General features: G+C 42.9%; 1 protein-coding gene across 4 annotated transcripts in view; it reads right to left on the minus strand.

The window, feature by feature from the left end:
• The window catches only part of LOC106578273 (vesicular glutamate transporter 1), a 32720-nt gene extending 13936 nt beyond the window's left edge, over positions 1-18784 (minus strand). For 2 of the 4 annotated variants that reach the window (XM_014156940.2, XM_045701960.1), the window contains exons 1-9: positions 18374-18778; positions 17697-17921; positions 17206-17355; positions 15603-17028; positions 5283-5535; positions 4504-4622; positions 4291-4405; positions 3835-3922; positions 3046-3132 (exon numbers count right to left, since the gene is read on the minus strand). In XM_014156940.2, coding sequence (XP_014012415.2) covers positions 3046-3132; positions 3835-3922; positions 4291-4405; positions 4504-4622; positions 5283-5535; positions 15603-15664 — 724 coding nt within the window. In that variant the 5' untranslated portion in view covers positions 15665-17028; positions 17206-17355; positions 17697-17921; positions 18374-18778. Of the gene's footprint in view, positions 1-3045; positions 3133-3834; positions 3923-4290; positions 4406-4503; positions 4623-5282; positions 5536-15602; positions 17029-17205; positions 17356-17696; positions 17922-18373 lie in introns of all 4 variants that reach the window. The other 2 variants (XM_045701961.1, XM_014156941.2) reach the window with 2 other exon arrangements.
• Positions 18785-18999: the final 215 nt, after the last annotated feature.

The following is an 18999-nucleotide window of genomic DNA, read 5'->3' on the forward strand; positions in this document are numbered from 1 at the left end:
AGTGAAACGAGTGGAGAGAAAATAGGAAGAATAGGAAGTGTAAAAGTGGGGAACTGATGGAAGATGAGGAAAAGGGAAAAGGAGGTTTTTAAAACAAGTACAGACTAAGGGTCAGAGCTACAGTGCATACGTTTCACAGCCAATTCATAAGCCTTTGTAGAATTTGCATACTTGAAGTGAACTGAGGGATTGTTCACTTTTGCTAACAGATACAATCCATTTCTGGTAGCAGAAGTGAACTGAGGGATTGTTCACTTTTGCTAACAGATACAATCCATTTCTGGTAGCAGAAGTGAACTGAGGGATTGTTCACTTTTGCTAACAGATACAATCCATTTCTGGTAGCATTGCTACATTCTCCAAAAAATTCTAGCCAGGTGATTCTGGACTTTGCTAAATAACCAGCAACAAATTTTTGGAAGATTTGGAATAAACGACAATACCCTAGGGAAGTCGTAAAATACCTCAAACTTTGCATGAAAGTTAACTATCTCCAGAGCCGGCGCCAGAACGAATCCGTCAGACGGGCCTTTGATTTCCATAGGCGGGCACGTTTTTTTCACGGGACCTCCTATGTGTGCATGCGCTTGTGTGTTCACAATTTTTTTTATGAGTAAAGACCATAGGCAGCTCGTGAGTTTCCATTTCTACTGATTTGAGAGACAGTTATGATCATTTTTTATATATCAGCCTTTTCGTGGAACAGTTTAATTTCAATAATAACGTTTTTGTTTCTCAAAATCATTGTCACGTGGTTAATCATAAAAACTTAAGTAAAATGATAAAAATCTAAAAGTTCAAATTAAACTAAGGCGAGAGCACCAGCCTCTGCTCTGCCATATGGACACAGTAATACACCGTGATGCATTGGAGGCTAAAGAAATGAGCGCATAGAACTCAGATAGCCTATAGGCCAATGCAGTAGTAGGCCTACAACTTCCACGTCAACTAAGTAAAATACATAGGCCTAAAGCCGAAAAATAAAAACAGCAGAAAATATCCTGATGACACATTAATATCTATACTCTGCCTCCCTTTCTATCTGTCTTGACTTGAGCTATTGAAGTGCAACATTGTATCAACTAGCCTATTCCAGGCCCTCAGAGTTTCCTGTGCCAGTGAGCTTGGGACAGACAGCTGTTTTTTTATGACGTTTCCACTAGATACTATATATGGAATCGTCAGATCATGATATTTTGCTCTTTTGCACCAACGCCTGTTGATTATCGAGGCCGGGAGTGATGGAATCATTTTCATGATATTGTTTTCAAATCATTTGAAATGGATGTTTAAAAAACAACAGATTGACTTAGTGTGAGGTGAAGAAAAAATTACTGAAAAGCTCAGCTTATTAGTGGTGGACGTGGTGAGTTAAGACAAATCGGAAATCAGACATTGCCAAATGGGCACTTTTCTACATTAACTTGTTTCTCACAAGTGTAGCAGGTTGTGGACTTTGCAAACAACGTTTCCACTCAGAGAATGAGAACGGTAAATAACTGTAATTAATATATGCATTAACAGAAATTAATGTAACCAAATGATGGGGGATTAATGGTACATTTACTAGACCTACTGGTGACATATGTAATGGGGAATTGCTTAACAACGAAACGATCAAAGGGTAAACAATTCACATAATGAAACAATGAATGTGCAAGAATTGGCAGGAGACCACTGAGCGCATTCTGGAAAGCTGAGTGCATGTATTCTGGAAAGCTGAGTGCATGTATTCTGGAAAGCTGAGTGCATGTATTCTGGAAAGCTGAGTGCATGTATTCTGGAAAGCTGAGTGCATGTATTCTGGAAAGCTGAGTGCATGCATTCTGGAAAGCTCAGTGCATGTATTCTGGAAAGCTGAGTGCATGTATTCTGGAAAGCTGAGTGCATGTATTCTGGAAAGCTGAGTGCATGTATTCTGGAAAGCTGAGTGCATGCATTCTGAAAAGCTGAGTGCATGTATTCTGGAAAGCTGAGTGCATGTATTCTGGAAAGCTGAGTGCATGTATTCTGGAAAGCTGAGTGCATGTATTCTGGAAAGCTGAGTACATGCATTCTGGAGAGAGACATGCCATATCTTCGCCACATACCCCTCCCCTCCTCCTTGTTGCAACATTTTAAACTATACTCAGACATTTATGTTCACACATAATTTACATGCTTTTCACTGTCAGCTGCAATTCAAATCAGCTAAACATATTGCCATTTGCGCTGCCATATTTGCAGGATTCCCAAATAAGCATAGGCTTACACACTTGTGATTTGAAACAATCCACAACAATCTTTTTAAAATAAGCTAATGATCCTCTGTGGCCAAGTCATGCTCTCTGGTGAAGTATTTGAATGTTTTTATTCAGACAGTAGTAAGTATGTCATTTTGGCAAAAAACATACATTTACTTTAGGGGAAGCCATTATCTTAACAGTGCACTGTGCACCCGCCAACTTTCCTTTCCAATTCGCAAGAGTCTGAAATCAGAGATCTGTATATAATGACGAGAAGCTCTTGTTTCCGCCCTAACAATGGGAATCATTGTCCCAACCCGGGAAGGCAGGCGACAAGCTTAGGTCTGCATATTATGCCCATGGAAACACATTGGGCTTATTCTGGACAGATTTTGGCGAGAGTGAGCCCTCTTGCTTCGCCTCTTCCGCTCTGCTGAAACGCTCTCACAGGACAGAGCATCCGAGCGAGCAAAACTCCGCTCCCCTCTGTCTTACTATATGTAGCCCATGTATCTGATGCTGTCTGGCTAGAAATAGTATGACATGCCATACTCTTTTGGTCCATACAGAATCAGATACATGGTCTACGCATTCTGAGACAGAAGGGCACTGTTTCGCTCGCTCGGATGTTTATTTGATATTGAAGCGTCTTTCTGTCGGCGCGCCTCTTGGTCAAATAAATGATCAATATTTCAATATGTTATTTGGATGGGCAAGGAGGTACGGCAGGGCGGGCCAGGCCCCCTAAAGGCCGCCCATAACGCCGGCCCTGACTATCACTTTAAGTTGGGAACATTTATGACAAACAGAAGTCACTAACCGTAGACATAGAAGACAGACGACCACCCTGAGTACTGGACTAGCACTCCAGCCAGTGGCATGGCTATCACGGCTCCTGCATAGGACCCTGAGATACAGAGGCAGACACACTCAAACATGAGGGAGACAGAAAGGTCAGTCATATGGAAAATCAACAGCATTAAACACATTGCTGTGGAACTAGAACTACGATCTTGAGCAATCACAGCATGATTATTAATTATTATAAGGGTAAAAATAGTCACAGTAGATGATGAAATGGTTATAGTCATGTAGAAAACATCCGTTTTACAAGAAGAATTATGGAGAAATACGTCATCACAATAAGTAATATTAATTGTAGTCAAAACTGTGTCCCTTTGTAGTGTCCAGACAAAGACAGGAGACAGAGAGGATGACAGACAAGAGACAGAGAGGATGACAGAGTGGATGACAGAGAGGATTACAGACAGGAGACAGAGAGGATGACAGAGAGGATGACAGACAGGAGACAGAGAGGATGGCAGAGAGGATGACAGACAGGAGACAGAGAGGATGACAGAGAGGATGACAGAGAGGATGACAGAGAGGATGACAGAGATGACAGACAGAGATGACAGAGATGACAGAGAGAGATGACAGAGATGACAGACAGAGATGACAGACAGGAGACAGAGAGGATGACAGAGAGGATTACAGACAGGAGACAGAGAGGATGACAGACAGGAGACAGAGAGGAGACAGAGAGGATGACAGACAGGATGACAGACAGGATGACAGACAGGATGACAGAAGAGAAAGATGACCTCACCACAAAAAGCTGTTGTGGCCAATCGACTTCTTTCAAGAGGCGGGGCCCATTTTGCCCAGATGCCGTGGCATGCTGGGTATGAAACACCCTATGAGAGAAAGAGATACATTAGGAGAACAACAACTTTTCATATTTGCAGTTGTACTGAAAGGTTGCTGACAGCTGTTTTCTCTATGGTGGACTGGCCATGTGTCATACTTGACGAGAATGTTTTCTTTCTCATATGAAAAGTTGATCTCCTAAAATCAATTACATAACTTCCTGGTGTAACTCTTTCTCTCATAGGGTGTTTCAGGTGAAATGCATTGTACACTTTAGAAAGAAGACATTCTCGTCAAGAATGACACATGGCCGGGCAGTGGCCAGTTCACCATAGAGAAAACAATCAGTTGTCAGCATAGTGCAAGTGTGAACTCTGATGTATGCTAGGGGAAGCCATTGGATGTAGCCAAGCACCTCCACGAGTCCTTGACATATCCTGACAAGGATAACGCATCCAATGTGAGTTCGTGCTGCCGATGGGATCAACATATTCAGGCATGAGGTGGCCACAATGGCAAAACCAAAGACTCTGCGTGATAGAGGGGAAAAGAATCAGATATCTACCTACAGTAATAGTTATTGAAATATTCACAGCACATTATTTACATACAAGTAAAAGCAGCTGACCTGTTGGCTGCAAATTTTTGACAGATGAATCCCCCGGGTATTTGGGTTACTATGTATCCCCAGAAAAATGACCCATGGATCATTCCGACCGTTTCTGGTTCCCAGTTGAACTGAGCTTTCTATGGAGAGAGTGAGAAAAATGAAAAAAAGAGTTCAAAGCAAAAAAAAGGTGAGGAAAAGATTTTCTGGGGTGGTGGGAAAAAATAAATGTGAGATCGCTAAAGTAAGTGACCGTAACTATCACCCTTCTACAGTAATCATGAAGCAAAGTCTTAATTCAATAAAAGACAAAGCCGCAGTTGACAATCAAACTATTGCGATCATAGGGACCTAGCAACTTTGATAGCCACCACATTTCAACTGGCAGTAACAATCCTCTTTCAGCTAGAGTCTCGTGATTGTTGGTCATTACAACCAATAAGGTCCTTATCCATTTAGGAGAAGGAGGTAAAGCCAAAGCAACCTGATTGGTCCAACTCTGACCCTTTGAGAGCATACATACCACCACTGACAATAGGGATTCATTCTCCCCTCACTGGTTACCAACAAGTCACACATATCACTCTTGGAAACAAAGGTGCGACCTAGAACCATAAAGATGTCTTTGGCTTATCCCGGTAAGAGAACCCTTTTCGGTTTCAGGTAGAATGTTTTCACTCAACAACCCTTTTTTCAGACATAAAGAGTTATTTAGATGGAAAAGATACCATGTAGAACCCTACCTGTCCTGAAAGAACCCTTTTAGAACCCTTTGTTCTAAAACAATATCTCTGACTCACCACAAGAATCGGCTTGTCGCCCTTGTAGATGGTTTGGTTGTTGACCATGCTGACGATGGCAACGCCCAAGTTGCATCGGATACCGAAGGAGATGCAGAAGCCCAGGCCGGAGAGGATGGCGATGATGTAGCGTCGGGGCAGGCCGAAACAGGTGCAGTCCACCACGGGCATCTCCTTCTCCTCCACAATAACTGCCTGACCCTCATCGGTGAGCTCGATTGTCTCGCCATTTTCCTGCCGCTTCTCTAGGATTCTGAGAACGAAAAGGAGAGGAGATATTATATATATGATATATAAAATCAGCAAAAAAAGAATGTCCCTTTTTCAGGACCCTGTCTTTCAAAGATAATTCGTAAAAATCCAAATAACTTCACAGATTTTAAACACTGTTTAAACACTGTTTCCCATGCTTGTTCAATGAACCATAAATAATTAATGAACATGCACTTAAGACACTAACAGCTTACAGACGGTAGTCAATTAAGGTCACAGTTATGAAAACTTAGGATACCAAAGAGGACATTCAACTGACTCTGAAAAACACCAAAAGAAAGATGCCCAGGGTCACTGCTCATCTGCGTGAACGTGCCTTAGGCATGCTGCAAGGAGGCATGAGGACTGCAGATGTGGCCAGGGCAATAAATTGCAATGTCCATACTGTGAGACGCCTAGGACAGGGCTACAGGGAGACAGCTGATCGTCCTCGCAGTGGCAGACCACGTGTAACAACACCTGCACAGGATCGGTACATCCGAACATCACACCTGCGGGACAGGTACAGGATGGCAACAACTGCCCGAGTTACAACAGGAATGCACAATCCCTCCATCAGTGCTCAGACTATTGCGGACAGAGGCTGGACTGAGGGCTTGTAGGCCTGTTGTAAGGCAGGTCCTCACCAGACATCACAGGCAACAACGTCGCCTATGGGCACAAACCCACCGTTGCTGGACCAGACAGGACCGGCAAAAAGTCCTCTTCACTGACGAGTCATGGTTTTGTCTCACCAAAGGTGATGGTCGGATTCGCGTTTATCGTCGAAGGAATGAGCGTTACACCGAGGCCTGTACTCTGGAGCGGGATCGATTTGGAGGTGGAGGGTCCGTCACGGTCTGGGTGTGTCACAGCATCATCGGACTGAGCTTGTTGTCAATGCAGGCAATCTCAACGCTGTGCGTTACAGGGAAGACATCCTCCTCCCTCATGTGGTACCCTTCCTGCAGGCTCATCCTGACCTGACCGTCCAGCATGACAATGCCACCAGCCATACTGCTCGTTCTGTGCGTGATTTCCTGCAAGACAGGTGTCAGTGTTCTGCCATGGCCATTGAAGAGCCCGGATCTCAATCCCATTGAGCATGTCTGGGACCTGTTGGATCGGAGAGCTAGGGCCATTCCCCCCAGAAATGTCCGTGAACTTGCAGGTGCCTTGGTGGAAGAGTGGGGTAACATCTCAAAGCAAGAACTGGCAAATCTGGTGCAGTCCATGAGGAGGAGATGCACTGCAGTACTTAATGCAGCTGGTGGCTACAACAGATACTGACTGTTACTTTTGATTTTGACCCCCCCTTTGTTCAGGGACACATTATTCCATTTCTGTTAGTCACATGTCTGTGGAACCTTTTCAGTTTATATCTCAGTTGTTGAATCTTATGTGCATACAAATATTTACACTTTAAGTTTGCTGAAAATAAACACAGTTGACGGTGAGAGGATGTTTCTTTTTTTGCATATATATATAGTTTATATAGAGTTGGCTTATGACTTGTATAGACACCGTCTTTAACATACAGACATTAAAGGTGGTGCAAAGACTGGTCCTTTGTAGCTCAGTCAGTAGAGCATGGCACTTGTAACGCCAGAGTAGTGGGTTTGATTCCCGGGACCACCCATATGTTAAATATATGCGCTCAGGATGTCGTGACTAAGTCGCTTGGATAAAAGTGTCTGCTAAATAGCATATGGCGGTAGGTAGCCTAGCGGATAAGTGCATTGGGCTAGTAACTGAAAGGTTGCTCGTTTGAATCCCCGAACCGACTTGGTGAAAAAAATATGTCAATGCTGCAGCGACTTTCTTCCATTCAGCCACAAAAGCATTAGTGAGGTCGGGAACTGATGTTGGGCGATTAGGCCTGGCTCGCAGTTGCTGTTGTAATTTATCCCAAAGGTGTCCGATGTGGTTGAGATCAGGGCTCTGTCCAGGCCAGTCAAGTTCTTCCACAACAATCTCGACAAACCATTTCTGTATGGACCTTGCTTTGTGCATGTGGGCATTGCTGAAACAGGAAAAGGACTTCCCCAAACTGTTGCCACAAAGTCGGAAGCACATAATCATCCAGAATATCATTGTATGCTGTAGCGTTAAGATTTCCCTTCACTGGAATTAAGGGACCTAGCCCGAACCATAAAACTAGCCCCAGACCATTTTTTCTCCTCCACCAAACTTTACAGTTGGCACTATGAATTGTGGTAGCGTCTCCTGGCATCTGCCAAACCCAGATTCGTTCGTCAGACTGCCAGATGAAGCGCGATTCATTACTCCAGAGAATGCATTTCCAATGCTCCAGAGTCCAATGGCAGCGAGCTTTACACCACTCCAGCCGACGCTTGGCATTACGCATGGTGATGTTGTGTGCGGCTGTGCTGCCACGGAAACCCATCTCATGAAACTCCAGACGAACAGTTCTTGTGCTGATGTTGCTTCCAGAGATAGTTTGGAACTTGGTAGTGAGTGTTGCAACTGAGGACAGACGATTTTTATGTGCTACGCGCTTCAGCGGTCCAGTTCTGTGAGCTTGTGCAGCCTACCACTTCGCGGCTGAGCCGTTGTTGCTCCTAGACATCTCCTCTTCACAATAACAGCACTTACATTTGACCGGGGAAGCTCTAACAGGGCAGAAATTTGACGAACTGACTTGTTGGAAAGGTGGCATCCTTTGACGGTGCCACGTTGAAAGTCACTGAGCTCTTCAGTACGGGCCATTCTACTGCCAATGTTTGTCAGCAACGGGTGTGGCTGAAATGGCCAAATCCACTAATTTCAAGGAGTGTCCACATACTTGTGTCTCAATAGTGTATGTTCTTGTAAGCATCAGTCAGCAATAATTGTGCAGGTGTGTGTGTGGGTCTTCCGTGCATTAATTATGAATTTTGCATGGTATTAAAGTTACATGAGATTGTATTCATTGCTAATGTATTTTAATTGCTATGCTTGACATCTACAACCCAAACAGACTCTTCCAAGACAGACATTCCTTCCTGTAAACCTCTCAAAAAAATGCCAACCACCTCGGTACACTTCAATGTCACCTTGGTCAAGCCCCGGCCTGCAGTGAATTATTTTTTTCAAATAGGTTATTTGCTGACATTACCAATCTGACAGGCCTTGGCAGGTAGGCTGCAATACAGTAGAGCTAAAACCATACGGTGAAAACAGCATTTGTCTCCTTGGCACATCTCTGGCCGAATCTCTTCACCTCGCTCTCTCCTGCTCTCTCCCGACCTATCCAGCTCACTGAGCAAACATGCTAACGACCTGCGCCAGCCTCCAGTCTAGGAAACATCAAATATGTATTCAGCTGAGGCACATCATCCATTAAGCATGAGATCAGCTCAGCCCCAATGTGAGGCTGTGCTGAGTTCACAGACCATACTTTATTCCTCTGCTGCAAGGCCAATGGATATGGTGGGATGTGGGGGAGACTGAGGTTTCACATGCTCCTGCTTTATTTCCTGTTTGGGCATATGTTTTTAATGCTCAAGTGATTAGGGGGGAGGAGAGCAAATCATATCATCTCTGCTTTGGAAGTAAAGATTTCACATTGGTTTAGAGCAGACTGTAGGAGGCGGAAGAATACTAAACCGTCAATCAGTCAGTGTTGAAGACATTATTGTTTGAACTGCAAAGTTGACCGTTTCTCGTCCAAGGAATAAGACTATTGGTCTTGCATAGTTTTTCGCTAGTTGGGCATAGTCCTTGGGAATGGTAACAAATGGGTACTCCTTTGAACCACAATGTGCTGTGTTATAATTATTTTTCCCACAGACCTTTTCATCCCTCCAAAATCGAACTATTGTCATTTTACAGACATATCAAAAACAATATAGTATGAGGTGGAATAAGGAAACTGCTAATTAAGATTTTTAAAAAGTTTCACAAGAACCAGGGAAAGGTGATGCTTAGATGGGATTCTAAGCAATAATAAACCCCGAAAGCAGTACAGAAACATTTTGATATATTTCTCCAGATCAAGAAAAAATTATTTATCATACTGGGTCAATGCTCTGATATCCCTACTAGAACCTTCACCAGAGGTTCAGAAACACGTTTTGCGTGGTACCAGGGCAACATCTACTGAGACAGACTAAACAGGGCCAGTCAAACCCATGATAAAATCAGGCTAGGGTAATATGACTGGTCTACATACTGCTTTGGTGACAATGTCACAATGTTATAGCAATCTGCCACACAGCAGCACTGTTACTTGGCACAAGGTATTTGTCACCCCATCAACATGCAAGGCCATTTTACAAGGTGACTTGCTATGTGGAGACTAGAGAATGATGAGAAAGTAAAATAAACAGATTTGAATTACGCCTACACTTTTGACAGCAAACTGTATAACTTATTTGGCATCTAACTACAGTTTGCTTCCAACTACAATTTACAAACTGTGCATTGTGGCAAGTCGAAAACTGCTGTGGTATCCGGAAACATTGTACACCAATATGTGACAAAGCAACATCCACAAAATGGGTGCCACTACGATGCCCATACCAAAAACAGTTCACACAAGCAATGGCTCCATCATTCTCTGACATTAAGTATTAATGACTTTCGCTGACGATGAATTATTAATACCTCTTCGTACTATTTCTGTATTTGTGCGCCTCTCTTTCCCTCTATTCTTCCTGTCCCTCGTTCATCTTTCTAGTTTCGTCTCAGTCCCTGCCTTTCATCGTCAATTCCCTCTCCTCTCACATCGTCACACCCATCTTGCACCACTGTTCTTTTAACACCAATCCCCCTTTCTGCGTCCTGAGAAATATCTTTGTCTAAACAGGATTGCATATAGAAGTGCACATCTGTACTGGCGACACAATGTCCTTTTGATATCTGTCAGGTGTTTATGAAATGTGTTAAAGGTGAAATGTGCTCAACACTATTGCCTTGCAAACAGCTGAGAAAGGGCTAGGAGCCAACTGTCCCATGGTAATGAAATAGAAAATACGCCAGTATTCACTTGATATCATTGCAGCAGATACTTGTTTTTATGTTTTTATGTATTTCGTTCTCTGTCTTAGAGAGTTTTAACTCTTGTTCTTTTTCCTCTATGTCTCAACTTTTGGTTGGCCTCATCTGACCCTGAGACGTATATCCCTTTTAATCCTTAGCGCTTTACAAACCCCTCGTTTTCACTCTAAGTAATATCACACAAACAGACAGAATGACACATACTTGTGTAGTAAATGTGGAAGTCTGTCTGCACAATACTCAGACATATTACAGTGTAGCAAATTAAATAGAGGTCAGTGACCCTTAATCCTTGCTCATTGGCTTATCAAATGAGTATAGTGGGTTCTCACTCCATCATAATCTCTTAATTCATTCGTCAAGGACATAGGTGTGAGAACAGTTCAGCAGTGCAGTTCAATCAACAGGTGAAGATTATTGATTGAAGAATAAATTGTACATGAGGAATAGGACTGGATCTGGGAAGCAATCTAGTATGGGTATTATACCACCTGAATATGATACTTTTGGCACAGACCGTCTTGAACAACTACATAACTTAGGTCTGATCAGAATAAAGAGATGGAGGTTGCAGACTACTCAACACACAAGGGAATAGTTGAGAAAAATTATAAATGGCTTCCATAGGAAAACCTTTCAACACAGAGTGAAAAGACAGCTAAGGGCACTGGAACTCTCTTGAATAATACAATAACCAAACGCCAAATTCTCTAAACAATCCACACACTGGACTGGACCAAAATGAGCTTTAGAAACATTAATGAATGCTGTACTTGGATTATGTCATTATGAATATGATGGCGGCAGGTAGCCTAGCGGTTAGAACATTGGGCCAGTAACCGAAAGGTCACTAGTCTAAATCCCTGAGCTGACAAGGTGACAAATCTGCCGATGTGCCCTTGAGCAAGGCACTTAACCCTAATTGCTCCAGGGTCACCGTTGATAATTGCAGAACCTGGCCGTGACCCCCTGAAACACCCTTGGGGAGTTGGGATATGAAAACAAATAAATATAAAAAAATTAAAAAAAAATCCAATTCAAACATGCATATTAAACCACTTGTACCCGTGTGAAATAGGACAAACATAAGCACCCCCAAATTATAATAATACATTTTAAATGCATCACATGGTCAAAAACAGTGGCTACATGTGTAAATAAGACACTATACCGCAGACAAGGTCACGTGTGGTGAATTTCTCCAGTTTTATCATGTGGGCAAGGGACCCAGCCATAAGAATATGAATTGCATTCAGCTAACTTTGTTTTTGTTATGACCTCAACGCATGACCAAACAGCTGGATCGAAATATCTACTCCCTGTTTAAGGGACAATGTCAACCCAATGCCTTTCTAAAGTATCTGAAAAATCTGATTGCAGTTAAGGATAAGTAATTATGCAACTGTTTATAACATGTTTACATAAGTTATTTGTTATTGTGAGTTATGAGGGCCCGAGCACAATCTTCACAGCAATAAGTTATTAATCATTGAACAACAAGTGTCTGAGTTGGTTATTCATCTGACAGATATCAAAGAAGTTAAGGAAGAGTAGCATATTAAAAAGGCCCAGTGCAGTCAAAAATGTGTTTTATACAGTCACTGGACAGTTTATTAGGTACACCCATCTATTACCGGATCAGACCCCCTTTTGTCTCCAGAAAAGCCTGACTTCTTCGGGGCATTCTACAAAGTGCCACAGGAAATGTTCCACAGGGATGTCGGTCCATGCTGACGCGACTAAGACTCAGTTGCTGCAGATTGGACGGCAGTGCATTTATGCTATCAACAGCTCGTTCCTTCTCATCCCAAAGATGCACTATTAGGTTGAGGTCTGGGGACTGCACAGGCCACTCAAGTAAACTGTCCAGTGTTGGTTATCGCGGGCCCACCGCTTCTTCTTGGTTTTAGCTGAAAAGAGTTGAGCCCGGTGTGATCGTCTGCTGCAATAGCCATCCGTGACAAGGATCGATGAGTTGTGCGTTGCGAAATGTTGTACTGCGCCGTTATTTATGTGTGTGGGCCGCTTGTTAGCCTGCACGATTCTTGACATTCTCCTTCAACCTTTTTCATCAACGAGCTGTTTTTGCCCACTGGACTGCCGCTGACTATGCTTTTTGTTTGTCGCACCCTAGTGTGACAAATACAATTTGATTTGACCGTTGTGCAAGAAAAGCCCAGAAGGGCGGCAGTTTTGGAAATAGTGGATCCGGCGTGCCCAGCACTGACGATCATACCCTGCTCAAAGTCGCTTAGGTCACTCGAAGAGTGACTGAATGACGAGATACCTGTCTTAAATAGCAAGCCACGACCATGTGAATCTCTGTATGTAGGTGTAATCCATTTGTGAACAGGGTGGTGTACCTAATAGACTGGCCGGTGAGAGTATATATCCACACTATAAGGTTGGAATAATACTGTAAAATTGCAAAAATGATAATACCTTTTTAGTTTAAGAGCTCTTTGAAAAGACAGCCTGAAAGGGCTCCCGAGTGTCAGTGGTCTAAGGCACTGCACCCCAGTGCTAAAGGAGTCACTACAGACCCTGGTTCGTTCCCAGGTTGTATCACAACCAGCCATGATCGGGAGCACCATAGGGTAGCGCACAGTTGGCCCAGCGACTTCCGGGTTAGGGGAGGGTTTGGCTTGGGGCTCATTTCGCTTTACTTGGCTCATCGCGCTCTAGCGTCTCCTAGTGGCGGGCGAGACGCCTGCAGGCTGACCTCAGTCATCAGTTGAACGCGTTTCCTCCGACACGTTGGTGCGGCTGGCTTCCGGTTTAAGCGGGCGGGTATTAAGAAGCGCAGTTTGGCGGGTCTTGTTTCGGAGGACGCATGACTCGACCTTCGCCCCCGAGCCCTTTGGGGAGTTGCAGCGATGAGACAAGATCTAAATTGGGGTTAAAAAAAAGCCCTGAAATTTCAGCCTGTTTTCATGGGAAGGAATGTTGTCCTGCCTGCTGCCATCACCTGGCGGTAAATTAATTAATAGACCTATAAGAGAGTTCCAAACCTCTATGAAGAAAAATGGGCCTAACTATTTATATGTCATATAAGGCTAAATGTCACAAAAATTCACACAACATAGGTCCTAACAGCAGCCACAAACCAAGGCACCATATTACGCACTGGGGGACACCTCAGCGCACGCATGTGATAAGGAAGTGAAGGTTTGGTAACTATTGCGTAGGGCAGGTAGGTACAGTAATCCCTGCCGTTGGGGGAGGGGAGCAGACGATGACGAGTTATTAAACCGTAGACGGGGCGAACCTGGAGAGGTAGGCTACCTACAGAGCGAGTGAGAGAGCGAGAAAGAGAGAGGTGTATGGGGATTTACGTGGGCCGACAGCTTGGAGGGGGAGAGGGCTATTTCGGGAGAGGATTTATGTGTTCAGACGCTTCTTCAAATCCCGAGAGAAAGGAGATCGCGAACTATTTGCGCTCCGATATCCATCAATGTTTCTGTAGATTAATCACCCATTTTTTTGCATCGTGGCCGCACCAAAGAAACGTTATGTTCCCTTATTAAAGTATAAATGTCTTCCACATTTCTTGAGCAGAATAGCCAGCACTTGCTCTCTCAAGTGGCCACACACTGTAAACAATTAGGCAAATGAGATGCCGATCTAACTTTCACTGCTTTTACAAAGTGCCAATATTTAGTTGACCAGCTGGCCTGGACACGTTTTTGTTATGCAAAAGAATGTTCAACTAATGCGCATAGCCTACAAACCCCGGGCACAAATATCAGCTCAGCTAGGTGTTATCATGTAGGTATCCCCCCGCCCAATAATTATTTTACTGTAGGCTAGGTAAAATATGAACCAAGCATGACCATCAGACAGAGATACTTCTCTTGGCTATACACATGTTGATGCCGTCTCCTCCTTTTTTAAACACCACGTAGAGCAATGTCATGTTTTAGACACATTTTTCCTGTAGGTATATTTACAACAGAATGGAGTCTTTTCCCCTTTATCAACATGTTAATATACATTAATTATGGCCTGATTATAAGTTATTCGTACACCGTTTAGTGTGGCTTACCATGGTAAATAATGGATGCTGTCATTGTCAATTTATTATTATAACACCTGAACAATGAAAAATGGTAGATGGGCCCCATTTTATTTCTAAAGCAAAAAATATATGTTTTATTTCTATGACTAAGAGTCATAACAAATATAAAATAGTTTAGCACCGCATCACTGCCTATAGAGAACAAATGGACAGTTTTGATGTCCAAATTGACTCCCACAGTAAACATTAATTCACTCTACGCCTTCAGGAAATCATTTCAGTTAGGCTACTTATAGACTTTAGAATGGCAACTGTCTCAAGTTCTCTGGTAAAGAAAGGATGAGGACAGCATTCCGAGGTGGGCCTATACGTCAGTTTATAGGGCCTGAATGAAGTTAATCTAGGTATCCATGACACAGAGCACACGCTACGTTAACACACAGTGGAAATCAAAGATTTTCAAATCAAAACAACCATAACACACCCACTCCTTTACAATTGCAATTTCCCATACATTTAATTAAAGCAGCCTAAATGTAAAAAACATCAGACATTCACTGGGATACAAAGGAATTTCTGAACATGCATTTAAAATGTAGCCTATATCTTCCGTGTCTTATTTGAAGTAAGATATAACGACGATTTTACTAAATTGACTGGTTCTATTGATAAAACAAATGTTTCGTCAGGTCATCAAACCCCGTTGTAATCCAGGGTTTTGGGCATGTGGATTTTAGGTAGACTAATTTGTCTAGTGTCAAGGCCTCTCCGTTTTTTAAACAAAAGTTTGGATAAAAGTCAGAGCCTACTTTATATCTTATAAACATAAATAGCCCTAGGCTAATATTGAATAGGCCTATATATTTGTTTAAACTTTTATCAATTTAGTGCCGGGATGACAAGTGGGTAGGTAGCCTAATACTGTAACAAACAAAATACCTTGATCTGGATTGCGTGCGCTACGCGAACAAGGTATAGTTTAGGCTACACAATTTTAACAAATACACCGTAGAGAAAATGTAAGCTATGAATCTGTTATTTTAACTTACTTGTGTAATTTTCCAAGGGTCTTGCCCGCCACGATCTTAAACCTATCTGGTCGGATCTCCATCCTCCCGGTTCCAAACTCCGACCGATTTGCTTCCCGCGTGCACTCCCGCTTGAGCGCGTAGCTCTCTTCCCTATCACCTTCTCCCTCCGCCCTTAACCTTTCACTCACACACCATTAAACCTCGCTTTCCTTTCTCAACCAGCTGGTCCACACCGTTTTTACCCACAGAGTTATGCACAGACATCCACACCCTCCTATGCCCTCTGATTATTCTAGTCTAAATCAAACCAAAGTGAGCCGCAAGTAAATATTCAAGACAAAAAGCACCAACACTTCCCATTCGCACATTTGACAAATTGAGATCAAACAATAGCCAACGTTGTTTTAGCAGTGCTTTAGCAAGTTAAAAATAATTTATAAAACAAATCCAAATGTGTATCTCGAACGGTCGACCGCTGTCTGGCTGCGAGTGTAGCTATCCATGGTGCTGAAACCAGATTACTGCCCCCAACGCTAATCTGCCCGATTGTGTAGCGAGGTATGGTGTCACTTCCTTTCCTGCAGCCCCGTGTGTTAAGTAGCCTGGCTATTCTTGTACCACACAAACACTGAATGAAGGGCATTAGATTAGTCTATTCTGACAAACATGTACTGGAGAAACAGGTCATTTAGGGCCAGAGTGGTCCCCAGAGATTGGGGATGTGATTGGAAGTATAACCAATATCTTAAATTAAAGCTCACCATAATAACTGTACACCCACAAACATGGATGTGCTCTGATCCAGCCACATTATGAGTACTATTGGCTACTATTTCAGGCTATTTTGTTTTTATTGATGAGATTCTTATTCCAATCCCTGCCATCACTGAGGTCTTAATCATAAAATCACCCTACTGTATCACCAGTAGCACCATGTTCTAGCACCTACTGGCCTGAATATGACATGGCATGTGATCTACAGTAGGCTACTCATCTACCATAGTACTGCAGACAAAAATAGTTCAGTTGTCGAATTTTTGAATTTCCAAAAACCATAGGATCACAGGAAATGCACAGTGAGAGTCCATTTTATTATGAGTTCAACAGCACCAACTTCTGTTAATTTAGCTAAGAGAAAAAACATTGTTCTTAATGATCAGGTTAATAGGTCTCCAGTCAATGGTGATAAGTAACTCATTTCAGACAAAGCTTCTCTCCAGATCTCTAACGGATATGGTCCTGAGAGGGTAAGAGGTGAGGAAGAGGGGAAGGTAGGGCACAGCGGAGGGAGGAGGGGACAGCCTGGGTGGTACGGAGATGATGGAGGGTGTGGTAGAGATGAAAGATCCATTACCAGATCTCCACACCTCTCCCTTTCTGTCCATTGCACCGACGGAACTGTGAAAGAAAACAGGAGGTGCCTCTGGGAGGTCAAGGGTCAACTCTTTGACGAGAGAAGGTAAGAAAGAGAAAAAGAGACGGACAGAGAAAGAGTCAACAATAAGAGGGATCACAAGTGTAGTAATTTCTATATAGTTTCCAATGGTTCCAAAACTATCCCAAAATTGTTGAGGGTAAAATTCTCTATTAGTATTGAAAAGGAGCTAGAAAGTACTATTACCAGAGTCGTCGTGGAGCTGGGTGTGCAGGTACTGGTGCTTGGTGTAAAACTGGATGTAGATGCAGTAGACCATGCCCATCAGCACCATGGTTCCCAGGGCAGCAGCTATGAACAGGCCCAGCTTGGCGTTGTCGTGGCCCACATTCGCATCTGATGGGAAACAGTGACACATTACTACCCATCTCTGAATATCATATCAAAACAAGTAAAAGTGAATTCCTTGGATATTCATACATCACTTCATACACCAGCCTTTCAGATCGACTATAACCCACCCTCAAACTGTAGTACATACAGTATTGTTTGTGAACAAAAGCCACAACATAAGTAGCCCAGAACTACAAATAAACAAATGAACCCCACCCCTTCCACTCTCTCCATTTCTCCCAACAGCTGCCCGTCAGTGATTTCTTTCCCCTCTAATGTGAATTCAACATGTCTCTCCCAGGCCCTGCATCTATGAACATTTCCCCTTTGTGACGCTCACTCACACATTTGTTTTGAAGTGATCTCGGTCTCCTCTTTACTCTTCAGCACATCCTGTATGTGTGCTGCTGCAGGAGCCGGTTGTGGTAGTACTCCAGGGGCAGGTTGAGGCTGGGTATTGATAAACTCCTCTGACTTGTGTGTGCTCTGGGACCAGCTCACTGGGAGGACCAGACAGAGACACATGGCCACCAGGCAGGCCATGAGGGCATCCATACTAGCAGGTTCACCTTTAAGAAGAAAAATGAGGACTTCTTTGAAGATCAGAACTGAAATGACTTCCATATTGCTACTTTATCACGCTCTGAGTGCACACAGTTAAAATGTCTCCCTTTCATCGTTGAGTTCTACATTAGGATATTTAGAGTAGTCACAGAGAAGCTCCTGTAATTACTGTTCTTATTATGAGCATCCAACTACCACATAGCTCAAAAGACAACTTTTTGTTGCAACATTTACCATTTAGGTCCACAAGCATTTCGCTACACCCGCAATAACATCTGCTAAATATGTGTATGCGACCAATACAATGACAGGTCTTGAAATATGCGGTTTAAGCTTAGTAATCACAACTTACTGTTTATTTAAATTCTCATGCATTTCCATGTATATTTAGGTTTGTTACACTCCCATTCAATTATATATTTAGATATACAAATCAGATATAGACATATGTACATACCAGTTCTTTAGCTGGTTTGGTAGCCACTCCCATCTGCCAGGTGTGTTCACTCAGCTGTACTTTCCCTTCTCTCACTTTATCTGTACCCTCGGATTCCACTCCCAGTGTCCCTAGATGATTGACAAAACTGCATCCAAGACAACTACTGTCCCCAGCCACCCATATATCCAAACAGAGAATACACACACATACAGTATTAAAGGGACATGCGATGCATAAATACAGTGAATTCGGAAAGTATTCAGACACCCTTGACTTCTCCCACATTTTCTTACAGCCTTATTCTAAAATGGATAAACACAATTCCTCATCAATCTACACACAATAACCCATAATGATGAAGCAAAAAACTGTTAAGAATTTTTTTCTAATTTATATATAAAAAAAATATGAAACACCTTAAGTATTCAGACCCTTTTCTATGAGACTCGAAACTGAGCTCAGGTGCATCCGGTTTCCATTGATCATCCTTGTGATGTTTCTACAACTTGGAGTCCACCTGTGACACATTCAATTGATTTGACAAGGCACACACCTGTGTATATAATGTCCCAAAGTCGACAGTGCATGTCAGAGCAAAAACCAAGCCATGAGGTCGAAGGAATTATCCGTAGAGCTCCGAGAAA

Source organism: Salmo salar, chromosome ssa19 (assembly GCF_905237065.1).
Source record: "Salmo salar chromosome ssa19, Ssal_v3.1, whole genome shotgun sequence".
Lineage (NCBI taxonomy): Eukaryota > Metazoa > Chordata > Actinopteri > Salmoniformes > Salmonidae > Salmo > Salmo salar.